At 51.7% G+C, this 15295-nt stretch overlaps 4 protein-coding genes across 4 annotated transcripts; 1 reads left to right on the top strand and 3 right to left on the bottom strand.

Moving 5' to 3' along the window:
* Positions 1-2563: 2563 nt before the first annotated feature.
* N7462_005688 (DMT family transporter) lies at positions 2564-4086 on the bottom strand (the record flags this gene model as incomplete). Its single annotated transcript, XM_057077406.1, has 3 exons — positions 2564-2823; positions 2892-3646; positions 3767-4086. The coding sequence occupies 3 exons, from the start codon at positions 4084-4086 to the stop codon at positions 2564-2566; spliced, it is 1335 nt and encodes a 444-aa protein (XP_056932986.1).
* Positions 4087-5408: 1322 nt separating this feature from the next.
* Positions 5409-6531, bottom strand: N7462_005687 (aldo/keto reductase family protein; the record flags this gene model as incomplete). The annotated part of the gene is made up of 2 exons (XM_057077405.1): positions 5409-5923; positions 5997-6531. 2 exons carry the CDS (start codon positions 6529-6531, stop codon positions 5409-5411), a joined length of 1050 nt encoding a protein of 349 aa, XP_056932985.1.
* A 281-nt stretch (positions 6532-6812) lies between these two features.
* Positions 6813-13719, top strand: N7462_005686 (gamma-tubulin mipA; the record flags this gene model as incomplete). Its single annotated transcript, XM_057077404.1, has 9 exons — positions 6813-7643; positions 8086-8124; positions 8285-8386; positions 8465-8518; positions 8607-8789; positions 8866-9063; positions 9119-9205; positions 9261-9932; positions 13510-13719. 9 exons carry the CDS (start codon positions 6813-6815, stop codon positions 13717-13719), a joined length of 2376 nt encoding a protein of 791 aa, XP_056932984.1.
* Positions 13720-14377: 658 nt separating this feature from the next.
* Positions 14378-14927, bottom strand: N7462_005685 (uncharacterized protein; the record flags this gene model as incomplete). The annotated part of the gene is made up of 4 exons (XM_057077403.1): positions 14378-14399; positions 14472-14569; positions 14651-14865; positions 14921-14927. The coding sequence occupies 4 exons, from the start codon at positions 14925-14927 to the stop codon at positions 14378-14380; spliced, it is 342 nt and encodes a 113-aa protein (XP_056932983.1).
* Between the last annotated feature and the right edge of the window lie 368 nt (positions 14928-15295).

Genomic DNA, 15295 nt, shown 5'->3' with positions numbered 1-15295 from the left:
AAGGAACGCCGCGATGGGTCCAGATCAAACACGCGAAGCCGGACGAAGCCCCGAAGAGAGTTTGCGGGAATGTGAGATCTCTTTTCGGGTCCCCCCATTGTTCTCGTATTGGTCTTTCTTCTCGAGTTGGGGAAGGACAGACGAAACTGTAATAATAGAGGACGTCATGACTTTGGGGGTTTGGTTGCCACCGGACGACGAGTCTTTGTTGACGGGAGAACCCACTGGGGGCCCAAAAGCAGTTCGTTCGCAATCTGATGGGGCCGTACAGGGCCTGTATGGACCACTGGCTCATCCACTTTTCTGGCGGTTTCTCCGTACCCAGGTACGGTCAATCTCAGGATCCTGGGGTCCTTGGGGCATACGCCAATGAGCAGGCGCACGCATCCGGAGAAAAAGTGGGCTGCAGGCACCAACGAGTCTAACGCCAGGGCCAATCACTCGAGGCAATCTCGCTTGTTACAGGTGGGTCTTGCAGGCGCCACTGGGGGGGGGGGGTTCAAATGCAAGTCACAGGGGGGAGACACCATTGAGTCGTGGGCGCTGCATTGATCATTGATGGATGGTTCTCGGTACAAGGATCTTGAGGCGTATTTGTTGTTGCCCCAGTACGGCATGGATTCAATGGGCGATGAGGCAGATGCTAGCTCTCAAATAGTAGTGGGTTGAGCGGATTGCCCGGGAGATTGCCAGGTCGCACTGGAACCAAGGCCTGCGACGTCTCCATCCGGGGGCTTGGCGCCAGTCAGATCGGATATAAATAGGGCGAGAGACACATTAGCGCCGAATCATGACAAGGAGAGCGGGAGGGGAGAAAGAAGATCGGAGCTGAGGGAGGGGGGAAAGCAATCCCTGCACCGAACCAGGGCAAATGAAACATCGTGATGCCCCCTGGCGTCCGCGAGGGGACGAGTCCTATCGGGCGGCCCAATGACGGGGCTTGTTTTTCATGCAAAGTGCATGTGGGTTTGCCCGTTCGGCGAAGTGGATGCAGCATTGAATTCAATCTTTCAATAGTCGGCCATCACCGCCATGGCCATTGTCACCGTCATTGAGCTGAACTGCCGGGGAAGATCAAGGATGGCAGCCCAACAGGAAAAAGCAATGTCTCGGGAGTTTCAAGACTAAGCGAGGTCTCCCCGTAATGTAAATAATGTAAACTGAACGACTCGCACATACTCCTTTGAACAACCAACGGTGTCCTGGTTACGTATCTACTGCCTATCTCGGTCTAGAAAGGTGTAAGGAAATTTTCTTTGGATATGGACGCTAGATTCGAAGTCGGATGAGATCCGGAAGTCCATGCTCAGGAGCGACACCTCATGTCGCGGCACTAGTGGATCTGATTCGCGGGCTATAGTGCAATCGCCACCCGCTATCATTCACACCAGGCCTCGTCATGCTTGTCGTATTTTCGTATCATTTAAAGACAGATTAGGTCTAGCAGGGGCATTCTGTACCTAAACATGTCCACTTGTGGGCTCCGGAAGTCGGAAGACGGAAGGATAAATCGGCTCTGCAGACTGACAGTGTCCAGTACTATACAAAATACAGTATACTCCTTATTTAACTTGTGTTGCTCCGGGTCCCTTTGTCTCCGGGATGCCGAGATCTCATCCATGGACAAAGCATACATCCCATTCCGGGCCCACGGGTGGTTTCTGTGGAGAGCGACCCTGTCCAGGAAACCCGTCCGAGCGGTCGCAGCCGCCGCCCATGTTTCGGCACTGAGTAGGCCACCATGATATCAAATTCGGACAGAGTTTGGTTTTTGTTTTTTTCTCCGTTCGCAGCACATTCCCGGAATAGGCAGAAGGCGAGGTTAAGGTTTTCTTATTCTTCTCGGCCCGGCCGATACCCTCATTCGCTCATGATCCATTTCGGCACTTGGGGCACGTTTACCGTATCCACATCGAGGATATGTTTCACAGAGCAAGCCATGGCCGAGTATTCGAAATTTTCATGGCATACACTAGATGTCCGGCTAAAAAAAAATCGGAGCGGAATGCAAACACGTCACTTTGTTTCTGGGTAGGATGTAGAACAGCTTTAATATCCGTTGGGTATATACGTATATCGATCACAGTCGCAGTCGACCCCGATATACCTACTGGAGAATCAATGCCTTGAGCACATCTCCCAGAAAATTTTCCTACGATAATCTACATACTTCGACAAGAGCAAGAGCGACAAACATCCTGTGATACATAGAGCAATCATAACAATTTGAGTTTATGACTTCCTTGTCTAGACCTATATAGACGATATACACTCGATCTGTCAGAAGCTCATGAGAATCTATCCTCTAAGATACCTCCTACAGGTTTTCACCATTGTAATGCAAGGCCAGAACAAATCCATAAGCCAGCCAGCCATCCCTATCTCGTAAGATGCGAGTAGGTCCAAACGCCAATGAGATAGAATGTGTCCCGAGGTCCAAGATCAGATGAGCAGTGTAGCTGTACAAGGCCCACTTTCACGAAAAGCAGAAACGAAAGAAGCAAACACCGAACTCCAGAATAGGATGAAAGCTATGAGATATGGCCCGAATGAGATGTAAAATTTATTCATCGCTGTCCGTTTCGACCTGATCGTTCTCCAAATGCTTTTTCCGCTCCTCATTTAGTTCGCGGTAGGTGCTCCAGCTGAGGAGGAAAAATGCCGCCATGATCAAGATACCTCCAATGATGGCCGCGAAAGATAGTGGCTGTCCTGTGCGGAACCAATCCACAATAGCCACAAGGAAGATCGTCAGCAGAGCGGCCACAGATGACAGAACGGGCGAGGTTAGAGAGATGAGCACCAGGAAAGACCCAGAGAAAGCTGTGGCGGGGTAGAATTAGCCTGATACCTCTTGCATAGTCAAACGCGAAACAGAATGTGAGACTTACTGGCATTGGCACAGATGGAGATAAGAAGCATCCAGAAAGCCTCGCCCGTGGGGAATCGGAAGGTTTCCCACCCGAGAATATGCAGGATTGGGATCGGAATCCACAATACTGTAAGCGTGAAGCAACCGATCATGCTACCAAAAGTATTGGCGAAGATCGTGCCCCGACCGGGACTTGTACCCTCCGGAGGACAAGCAAAGCGCTTGTACAGCACCTCATACAGGCCGTAGAGCACACTTCCGACCCCGATGACAATGTTGCCTAGAAGTCGGTGCTGGGCTTCTTGGTCTTCAGCACCAGTGGTTCCTCCCTTGGAGACCTTCTTCTCGGGTCGATCCCCGTAGGCCACCACTAGGACGCCGATAATTGCAATGCAAACCGCAAAGACTTTATCGAATCGGAGTTTCTCTTTGAGCAAAGGGATGGAAAAGGCGTATGCGAAGAATGCAGAGCAATTGTAGATGGCGGTTAAATCACTGGCGGTCGTCAAGTTCACGGCAACATACCATGAGCCACCTGCGATCGTGAGGGCAGTGGTCACGAAAGCAGTCGTCTTGATCATGTATGGGACCGGAGAACGATGATAGTCACGGGAGGTCAAATGGACATCTTGGGTTTCTACCATCTGGGCTGTACTTTTGATGAGGAATACATGGCGGCGCCAGAAAGCGTTCCATGACATCTTGCGCTTCTGGATTCGTAGGATGGCAAGCTGCACTGGCCAGAGCAATGCCCAGGATCCATGGGTGACGTAACTGCGTAAGGGTAGAAAAAAAGCGATTGGTAAGCTTTTGCAGTCCGGGGAATAAGTGGGATGGGATTTTTGGGCTCCGGGCTACGTTCTCATCGGTGGGTGTTTATCGTCCAAAACTTACAGCATGCAATACGGTTTATCCCAATGTAACTCATGCTGGATGTATACGGCGGTCTCGGTCTGCACAACAAAGCTGGCCAGACTCAACAGCAAAAATCCTGCAGCAATCATGTATTTCTTGCGTGTGGCTTGGGCAGCGTCATATTCCGGGCTCCTACTCCGCATGGTAGGTCGACGGGTGTGGTGCAACATAGGACGGCCCTCTGCGTCGCCATTCCCGAAGCTAGAGCGGGACAGGCGGCCAGTCTGGTCATCTTTGAGTAACGGTTGCTGCGATCGGCCATCTGTCGGTCGGTGCAATGGGGGGCGATTGACAGCCATCTCGCCGTCGGAGTCTAGCGAGGAGCGAGCCGGGCCCGGGGATGAATCCACCCGCGGTTCTGCAAGTTCAATACTGTCCGAAGCCACAATGGCGTTGGTATAGTGTGACGAGGCGCTTGCGCTTTTGATTTATCTGAACTGCTTCTGATGCAATCGAAGGCCGTTGTCTACCAGAGTGCTCTGGCCGCGCAAGATAACAGATAAGGACTGGGAGCGCTGGCGAAAATATGTCCTCTCATCCAGGAGGTGGGATAAAAGTCAGGATGGCACTGGTAGTCGGTCTCTTCCTGCTTTTCGTTTCGACCTCACGTCTGACTGCCACCGGTTCAACCGATTCCAGGCTGCCAAGTGATGTTCTCGTTCGCATGCGGTCTGGAGCCGATCTGGGGTTTCTGGGGCGGATGGGGCTGCGGCCACGTAGAGTCGTTCGACAGGGTCCAGGGGTTGTTACAACGGCACTAAGTGATGGAACCGAAAATAGCGACTAATGATTTCCTGTAAGAGAGGTTTGACACAAGGAGAGGAGAATCGGAAATTAATCAGTTGTGACCCGTTTGAAAGCACAAGATCCCCCAAAGAATGGACGCCTTCGTCATCATCACGTGACATGTGCCTGAACACGACGCTACCCCTGATTGGGTTTAGCAGGTGACATTAGATAATCAAGGTTGTCTCAGGCGTCCATGGCAAGTGACCAAATTTAGATTGTTCATTATTATTAGGAGTTTACTAGTTATAAGTTGCCTTTACATCATCGGTCACATTGCCTCTGTATTTTCTATCCAGATGGGGGTTTCCTATTGGCTAGTGGTATGATTCGCGCCTAAGAAGACTCAAGTTCTGTCAATGAACAATTGATTTATCAGTTTATATAGTTACCAAGTCTGAACTATAAATAGTACGAATTTCTAGATCGTAACGACGCAGAACCTCTATGTTCACCGCTTTCAATTCAGTAAAGGTCACCACAGCTCTAGCCTTTGTGGTATGGTGGTTCATCACATGCAGCCCGCCTTCACGTCGAATATCCAAGGGGAGCTGGAAAGGCTCGCTCCGGGTATTCACAGACGAAATTTTCATCTCCAGCACTCCTGTGATTTTCCCCTGTATATTCCCATATACCCACTTCATCTAACATCTATTATGAAGAGTAACTTATATAAAGACTAATTAATTATAGCCTATCTCTATAAGACATTATGTTGTAGAGCACCGAAGATTGTACCTTTTCTAGGAACGCATCTATTCATATGATGAAGATCACATCCACAAAATCCGTCAAAAACAGGTATCTAGATTCAAGCTCTCACTGATACAATCGCCTAGGCCTTCTTGGGCTTGAACAATGCCTCCTGGGTGTCATATGTATACTTCAGATCCAGGTGCCAATAGTTCGCAGAAGTAGGCTTCGCAACCAGCCATGCCTTATCCAGAGCCTCCACGACTTCCTCAGGAAGGGGTCCCTTCTGGAGATCTTGGAGATTCGTCTCGAGTTGTGCAAAGTTACCCACTCCGACCAAGACGCCATCTCGGCTGCCATTGTTCATGTTGAGTACAGAATGATGACGAAGCCAACGCAAAGCCGTTTCTACCAAGGTAAGGCCATGCTTCTCAACGACAGGCTCGATAATGCTGAGGGCTTCAAAGTTCGCATCCCGGAAGTACCGATTACGGTAGTTGGGTCCCGAAGAGACCTTGTCGCTGTATCGTCCCTCTGCCGGGATGTCCTTGGTTTTATACTTGCCGGAGAAGAGACCCCCAGCAAGAGGATTGTAAACCACAATATCGAGACCGTAGCGTCTGCAGGCGTGAACAAGCTCTGTTTCAATGTTGCGGGCTATATGGGTCCAGGTCGTCAGTTGCTACTCACGGCAACGCACTTGAGGGGCAACAACAACAGCGAAACGTACTAATGGCATTATACATAGCTTGGAAGATGGTTGGGCGCACCCATCCCCTCTCGGCACAGAGGGTCACGATCTCTGCGACCTCAAACGAAGTGTAGTTAGACAGACCGAGCTGTACAAACTTGCCCTCCTTGTGCAATTCATTGACAGCCTCCAGGGTTTCGGCGAAGGGGACAGAGCGGTCTGGCGCATGAAGATAGAAGATATCGACCTGATTGGTGTTCAATTCCTTCAGAGAGAGCTCCAGATTCTCGCGCAGCACGGTCGGCTTGTGGGCACCGGGATACTGCGGGTACCATTTTGTGGCGAGGGTTAGGCCACGTTCTTTCCAATTCGCCTTCGCTGTGAATGCCTCTTGCTCTCCGCCAATATAGATGCGGGCGGTGTCGACTTCATTGAAACCTTGCTGCTGAAAGTAGTCCAAGCACCGGTTGTACTCGTCGAGAGAGGTGATGCGAGCTCCCTTGGACTCGTTGGGTCCGAAGGTCATCAAACCAAGGATGACTCGAGGTTGAGGGTTCTGTGCAATGAGAGGCATATTGACTAGACTAGATGATGTAATTATACCGCTGCGTGGGGGCCGTTGGAGTTGAGAGTCGGAGTTGAGGGGAGGGAAGGAATGGCGCGGGGGAGGGGCTCCGCGGAGCATCCCGATTTTTGATAACGATGGCCTTGTTGCGCTCCACTTCACCTGCGGAGCCGACCGCATCGCGAACCCCAAAACAAAACTAGTTCCGTGATATTTCAACTTCCTTTCTCCTGCAGTCTGACTCAACCATCGACACTCTCTTCATATAAGCGGCATCCAACCCTTTCCTTATGTCTACCCATCACCGCAGCCGGGATCCGTTCCGGATCCTGATTATCAACCCCAATGTATCCGAGAAAATGACCGAGGCTCTGAAACCAGTTCTAGAGCGCTTGGATTACCACGATGTCCATTGGCAGTATTACACGTCTCCGAAACAAATCCCCTCCTCTGGCCCCAGCAACCCCGAGATGCCAATCGAGAGCATCAATAATGCCGTGGACTCGGCCAAAACGGCATGGATTTGCCGAGAGGTTGCCAACGAGATGGAGAAGTATGATGCGTTCCTGGTCGCCTGCTACTCTGCCCACCCGCTAGTAGGCATCATTCGGGAGAAGATCGAGGAGTTTGAGCAGAACAATCCTACTCAAAAACACCGATACGTGACCGGCATCTTCGAAGCTAGTATCACAACTGCGCTCTCATTGACCAGTGGGTTCAATTTAACGACCGTGATGTATGAACGGAAACAAGTGGCTGATTCCTTCGGAATTGTTACCACTGGTAATGCTTGGAAAGAGGAGCTTGCCAATGCTGTCACCGAAATGCTCGCGGGCGTTGACCAGAATTATCCTGCTTGCTTCGCAGGCGTGGAGACCACGGGTCTGTCAGCGATTGAGCTGCACAAGACTGACCCCGAAGAAGTGACAAAAAGGATTTGTGAGGCGACAGAGCGACTGCTTAGAAATTACAAATCATTTGTTGGCGCGGTCTGTCTGGGGTGTGCCGGCATGGCCGGTATGGAGAAAGCTGTGCGAGAGGGCTGTATCCTGGCATATGGCCAGAAAGACGGCAATCGGGTCCGCATAGTTGATGGAGTCGTTGCAGGAGCGGCACAACTGGTGAGCTATTGCAGGCAAGGATTCTAAGGTAGCGCATATGTGCTCGACTTATGGTTCGCGAGACCGAGGATGATTAACGATGATATTTCCACGATTCAAGCTTGCCATGTACTGGCAAACAAAAACGCATGTACATAATCAAGCATTTTATCGCTACAAAACTTGGCTGAACGGTAATTTAAAGTAAGGAACCTGTGCTCTTTATAAATGAGTAGTATGTATTATCACGGTCAGTGCCCAGCGGCGATGTCCAACTTGGTGCCTGAGGCTGCTGAGGTCCCGGCCAAAAAGTTCCCCGCGCAACGCGCAACGCGTTATTCAACCTTCCCCTCGACGGCGCAAGTGGACCACCATGCCTCGGTATGTAATTGACAGCGCTTGAGTCTGGATTGAATTTTTTCTTCTAAGTTCCTTGGAACTAATTTTTGTACTTATGATAGAGAAATCATCACGATCCAAGCGGGCCAGTGCGGCAACAACGGTGTGTCGTTCGTTATCCTCCGAGGACCTTCAATCAGCTTCCTGTCATTGCAGTTTCCCTTTCGTGCTCTTCCGGTAGTGAAGCTCATGATTGTTCTTGGGAAACAATAGATCCTGGCGGCTCATTTCGCTAACCTGGATTATCTTCAGTGGGCAGTCAGTTCTGGCAACAGTTGTGCCAGGAGCATGGCATCAGCCAAGATGGAAACCTAGAAGAGTTCGCGACCGAAGGTGGAGATCGCAAAGATGTGTTCTTTTATCAGGTATATATGATCGAGCTCTTGTGAAGAGACCCCCCTGATCAACAGGCGCTGTTCGGAGCTGATTGAAGTCTGGAACAGAGTGATGACACCCGATACATTCCCCGAGCAATCCTTCTCGATCTAGAACCTAGGGTATGACCTATGTCTGCGCATCGAACCTGCAGAGTTAATTCAACTCTTGCGATACACGATAGAACTCAATAGCTAAGATGAGAAACAGGTTCTCAATGGCATCCAAACCGGACCCTACCGCAACATCTACAATCCAGAGAACTTTTTTGTCGGACAGGGTGGTATTGGTGCTGGAAACAACTGGGGTGCAGGATATGCAGCAGGAGAGGGGGTGCAGGAAGAGGTTTTTGATATGATCGATCGAGAGGCGGATGGCAGTGATTCACTCGAGGTATGATCCCGATGGGCATCATACAAGATTATGGGCTCGCGAAGTCATAATACATCGGCTTACAAGACTTCACCAGGGCTTCATGCTGCTACACTCCATTGCTGGAGGAACTGGATCGGGACTGGGTAGTTTCATCCTGGAACGTATGAATGACCGATTTCCCAAAAAGCTCATCCAGACATATTCTGTCTTTCCAGACTCACAGGATGTGGTCGTCAACCCCTATAACAGTCTTCTTTCTATGCGGCGATTGACACAAGATGCGGACTCAGTGGTATGCTTGTCTTCAAGATCTCTGATAACATCGTCGATCACTAATTTAACTGCAGGTTGTCCTGGATAATGGTGCTTTATCAAGAATCGTTACGGATCGACTTCATGTGCAGGAACCTTCATTCCATCAGACCAACCAACTTGTGAGTATATTTCCCATAGTCTCTGAGTGCAGCATCTGGTGCTCACCATAAACAGGTGTCGACTGTTATGTCTGCCTCTACCACCACCCTCAGATACCCAGGTTACATGCACAACGATCTAGCAGGGATCATTGCCTCGCTCATTCCCACACCACGCAGCCACTTTCTGCTTACCTCATACACCCCCTTCACCGGCGACAATATCGAGCAGGCTAAGACAGTGCGCAAGACCACCGTTTTGGATGTGATGCGTCGGTTGCTGCAGCCTAAGAACCGCATGGTCTCAATCAACCCCAGCAAGTCCAGCTGCTATATCAGTATCCTCAATATCATCCAAGGTGAAGCAGATCCGACTGATGTACACAAATCTCTGCTGCGTATCCGGGAGCGACGTCTCGCATCCTTCATTCCCTGGGGCCCAGCCAGCATCCAGGTTGCCCTGACTAAGAAATCGCCGTATCTGCAGCATACCCACCGAGTCAGTGGCCTCATGTTGGCTAACCATACCTCTGTCGCCACCTTATTTAAACGCATCATCCAGCAATACGACCGCCTGCGTAAGCGAAATGCTTTCTTGGAGCAGTACAGGAAGGAGGCACCGTTTGCAGAAGGCTTTGGTGAGTTTGATGAAGCGCGCGCCGTGGTCATGGATCTTGTAGGGGAGTACGAGGCCGCTGAGCGGGAGGACTACCTGGACCCGGATGCCGGGAAGGAGAAGGAAATCGGGGTGTGATGGTCGCTATTTTCTGTCTTTCTCTTCATTGCTTTTTCTTGGGCTATTTGCTTTCTGTCTGTCTATTTGCTTCGGCAGGGCAAGGGGTTCGGGCGCATTATCGGGCGCGTGTGCAGGGCTCCTGGCGTTGTTCTGTGCTTTTAGCTTCCCCACACATAACATCCTTCTACTTTCAAGACATTGACATGCTACATGACTGGGCCAACACATACTTTTCCCCTTCGTCTCTCTTTCCTCAGTTGCATACAAGTGCCTTATATGACCTCTCTTGAGATCATGTATGCACGGCGTTTCGTGTGATCTGTGCTGTGGAGGAGCGTCAGCGGGCGTTCTCATGCAGCGGTGGAGGTGCAGTGTCGTGCGCAGCTGCAGGTTAGTCCCGAAACGGTGAGGGAGAGGGCCTATTGCAAGGAAGACCCGAGGATTTTAAGTTTGTTGCGATTTTTTCTTGCGGGAGAACAGTGTCGTGTGTCCTCCGTCTCCTGGGCTCTTTGCAAGGAAGATCAAATATGTAAATGGAACACTCGGGCTGTTTGCGGGTGTAGGCATTCAATCGTGATCAATGTATCAGGGATGATCGTTGTGAAAAGGATTGACCAATCAGATCGGCCTTTGGTCCTCGTACACAGCACCCTTGTCCTTGGTTAACCAATTGACAGTCCTTGCCCTAATGACCAAAGGATGTATGTGACTTGTCCTTTCTTGCCCCGGAAAGTAGGATTGTGAAGCAGTTGAGTTATCTCTACACAGAGGATATTGTTCAAGGAACGGCTATCGAACCGATCTCTCATAGATCTATACTCATGGAGTTAGATCATTGCTTTATTTATTGCCCAGTCGCATCCCACGCGTAAACGAGCTCCAAAAATAGATAGATACCAACAAACCCCTAGAAAGCCCTTGGAATTGCTCATTGTTGGTCGCCGTTGCCTTCGATACCATTGGTGAAAACAAAATGATGTTAAACAAGGCACTCTTAAGGAAAATATGTTGGGCACGCAATTTACCGCCATATAGCCCTGGGATGAACGGGGAAGGTAGCAGCCACCATCGCGTTCTGGGGCTATCAGGTTAGCTCCACGCCGCGTTGGGTAGGGAAGATGTCGATTATATATCTCCATATCTAAAGTGTATTGTTGGTCTACGTAGATTGGGTCGCTGGACAACCATTCATTCGGTGGTTGGTTGTATACAACGGCGTCTCGTCCTGGTCTTGGGGGGGGACCAACATTCAAGGTATACCTCGCTTATATCGGGAATCCCGCCGGAGTACAGCGCAGATCCCAAGACTCCATGTTGGCGACGTGGTCGGGTCGCCTCCTCCTCTAGGCCCGGCAGAGGAATAGATATCCGGAGATCATCCGCCGTGCGTTACTGCAGCCCATGGGGACTAGACGACTCGTCCATTCTCATCGCAGGCCACCCTGCCTTCATCCGACTTGGCATGGGCCATAGCTTCAGTTCCTTTTCCCCGTCTTGCTGCATTGGGGCGTAGTCCCAACGGAGAGGGCGGGCTCTAGGCATGCTGCCCAAGCCTTGTTTTTCCTATGTCGCACACGCAGGGTCTCTTGCGTGGTTGAGTTGACGGGACTGGTGGTCTGCGGAGGAGACAGCAATTCTCCGAACTCGCCTTTTGCCACTTGAGAACCCAGCAACGCGAATTCCGTGGGTGGCGCGCTGGCACGGAACCGAGCGTTGGGAATGGGCGTTTCTCCCCTCCACTCTCGGGTAATTGGGATTTGATCTTGGGAATCGTTTGCCTTATCTTTTTTTTCTAGGAGGTTCGACCTGTGCCTGACACGATTTTGCGAACCCTTGGGGAGGGGGTCGTGACTGTCGCACGTGATGGGAGCAGAGTGGGAACGAGAGAATGGCCCGATCGCCTCATGTCTCCACTATGACTCTATCGTACGGAGTACTCGGAGCTAGGACTAAACCCGCACGGCCGCATTCCGATCACTCGACCTGATCAGCCGGGACCGCAGAGACGCAGATAGCGCAAAAGGGGGGGGGAGTGGCTCGCCACGGATGAGAATATGCATTCTGCGGGTGGGACGTTGGTGGGTTAGGAGGTAAGCAGGTAAGCAGGTTAACAGGTTGGCAGATTCGCAGATTAGCGGGTTAGTGGGCTTGGAGGGTCGATTCATTAGGCATGAAGTACAGAGTCGTCGAGACGCTGATGTGGGTGTGGGGGGGGGGGCATTACCTGGTGGCTGGGAGTACGTGGTGTACGTGGGAGGCGCCACCCCGGAAGTTTCGTTAAGACGGTTGAACAACCAGCATTCCCGTAAAGGGGAGGGGGGCAGCAAGTGCTGAGGGGATCAGGGTGTCGAAGGCCCGTTGTCCAACTTAAGGGTGCTCTATAGACACCAGAGAGGACCAAAACCAATCGAGTCATTGGTGATACTGTGGGCTATATAATAGCGTTGGGTTATAGAGATCTAATGGGAGGCGCTCTACCTTGGAGGACGAAGTATATCACAAATGACTCCTACCAGACATGAGACCGCCACCCTGTAGGATCCCCCTGCAAGGAACATTCGTAGGACCAGATAGCATGACACTCGGAGTTCATAGTCGACCATAGTTGGTGTTAGTCCACTATAGTGCCTTGCTAGTACCGGGTACAGATGGTTTCCCTGGAGCCTGGGCGATGGGACAGGGCAGAAGTAGTCGGTACTCCGCGCCTCCATACTCGGTCAGTCAGGAGAGCGAGTACTCTATACGTCAGAGGGCGGACCTTGTGACTGCGGTCCCCGGTCTCGCGAGTGCAGCGTATTCCGTCCAGTGGACCCCATTCTGAACAAGTGGCCCCCGATCAGTGAAGAGACGCTCCCCCAAAGCCAGGCCTATCGAACCTTCTGGTGAGGGCCCGCCTCGCCTCCCAAATGATTCCGTCACGGCTCGCCTCACCCTGACTCAGCCGACCATCGTCCTTTGGTCCTCTTGGGTCCTTTCATGAAACGGCGCCTATATCGTGTTCCCCTTTTAACCTTGGATCTGGTCTCCAAATCGGCTGCCTTTTGACTTTCTGCCTTTTCTCGTTCTTTCTCCCGTTCCATCCGATCCACCCTCCCCTATACTTCCCCCTATATAACCTTCTCTCCCTCCCCCCAAACGCCCATCTTTCGATCCTTCATCTCCCTTTCTCCCTTCCCCCTTTACATCAGCTATTTCTTTATCCCCCCCCAACGTCTGAATTACCGCTTTGCCTTCTCCTTGCCAGACTCCATATCTTTCTCCCGCTCTAGATCGCCAATTCAACTCTCTCAGTCCACATCAATTCGACCAATCTCGCCTTTCTGCTTTTGAGGTTCCTTCCGTCACCCGATCACGAGAGACTATCGGACTATCGGTCTATCTACCATCACCTTATCGGCTCGCGTCCTTCTCCGCACTTTCGCCCTCGCTTTCTCCCCAACCCGTCAATCCGCCCCCGGCGCTTATCTCCAGACTAGACCGCCTACTCCCGGGGCCAGTCACACCCTCTATACGGAGCTCTTGCCTCTTGCCAACCAACCGCCCGCTTCACTCGCCGTTCTTCTTGGACACGCCAACCATGCCCCGTAAGCCTCGTTGCGATTTCAAGGAGTGCAAGGAGGCTGCCCAGCGGATTTTCGGCGACTGCAGCTTCTGTGAAGGCCACTTCTGCTCCAAGCACCGCATGCTGGAAGCCCATATCTGCACTGGATTGGAAGCCTGCAAGACGGAAGAACACAATCGCAATGCCGAGAAGCTGAACAGCGAGCGGACCTGTCCAGTAGTCGTCCCGGGTGTATGAAACCAATCGGGGTCCACGTTTCCTCTTAGGCCACTTGCCTCCCAGGCAGCCTTCCCTTCCCCGGCTCGGGCCCGGGCTCTTTGATTTCCAACGGCCAGCTGTCTGGCCGCCCATTGGGTTTAGCGCGGTGTTTCATGATTTTCGATCTTCGCTTGGTTCTTTCGGGGGTGTTTCTCGTTTGACGTGCCTGTCGTGGCATTGGCTACGGCCTGGGGTTTATTTTATCTGTTTGTTTTCTACATCTTTACTACATTTTAACATTTTACCAATCCTGGATTTGAGCGCCTTGTTGGGCCTGTGCTCTCTTTGTGTTTCTGGGGAGATTTCCTCATCTATAAACGGCGTTTGCTCTCCCCCGCTATCTGGTTTTTGATTGATTTAGTTTCTTCATTTTGGGGGACTCGTGACCATTGCATTCTTTGCCGGGCAGCATCTGCCTTTCGATTCGTCCTTGATCTTGTTTTCGGGCTTCTACCTCCATAGAGATCCCACGGGACTCGTCTTCTGTTTCCACACCCCCCGAGACCAGTTTGTTCGTTACTACTAGCCAATTGGAATTCGATTCTTTCAATAAATCTTCTCTGGTCATCTAGTATATCACAAGCACATTCCAGTGCTTCTGAGAACCGGCTGAACCGGCTGAACCACCTTGTCCTCTTCAACCCGGTCCAATCTTCGGCCTGCGAAAGGGTCAGCATGCTCCTGGTCCTGGACTAGAACAGATAGACGGTCGTCGACGGGGCACGACGTACATATCATGATGTTCACTCAACCGGCTGAGGTACTTGTTCAACTCCTCCACGCGCTCTTTATGCGTCTTTACGCCCTCCTTCTGTAGGCGTTCGTGTAACTAAGCCAGGCAACTCTGTTAGTCCGAATCCCGTCCCTCCCCCAACCAAGTCCTCCCCCGAAAATCCGGTGCGATACATACCCGTTTCCGCCGATTCTCCTCATACTTCCTCTCAGACTCCGTCTTTGCCGATGCTCCTGATCCCCCTTCCCCGGACCTATCTGCCCGCTCCTCCGAAGGCACTCTCTCAGCCTCCCCCTTGTAGTCCGCGTCCTCCGTACCCGCGCTGGCTTCGGCCTCGGCCTCCTTCTTCAGAGCCTTCTTCTTCTTCTTCTTCTCCACTCGCCCGTCGCTTACTTTGCTGCCCTTCAATTTGAGCTTGCCACCCCCCGCTGCTGGAGTAGTCGTCACGCGCCATGGCTGTGCCGTAATGAGGGGAGGGGGAGCTGCTTTACAAGTGCGGAGTAAGAGGGAAGGGAAAAGAGAGTTGCGTTTCCGTTTCCGCCCTTTCCTCGCCCGCTTGGGGTGGTCCCGTGGGATAGGGGTTCTCTCGCTTCCTCTCTTTAAGCCCGACCCGCGGACCAGGATGTGCAAAGAGTGATACGGGCCTTGCAGGAATCGTAAAATTGGGATTGCGCGGTTGGGATGTGAGGGGAGAAAGGACGCGATGGACGGGGCTGTGGCGCATTCTTGGGGGTGAGGTTTGGGTTCGGGGCGGTGGGGCCAATTAGAGGCGGTGGCAAGTTTCTTTGGGGCTGCGCAGTCTATACTGCGCTGTTTAGGGTA

The sequence above is a fragment of the Penicillium macrosclerotiorum genome (genome assembly GCF_028827735.1).
Source record: "Penicillium macrosclerotiorum strain IBT 26536 chromosome Unknown utg000006l_segment0_segment0, whole genome shotgun sequence".
Taxonomy (NCBI): Eukaryota; Fungi; Ascomycota; class Eurotiomycetes; order Eurotiales; family Aspergillaceae; genus Penicillium; species Penicillium macrosclerotiorum.
Note: the sequence above shows the minus strand (reverse complement) of the source record. Positions and strands in the feature narration are given on the sequence as shown.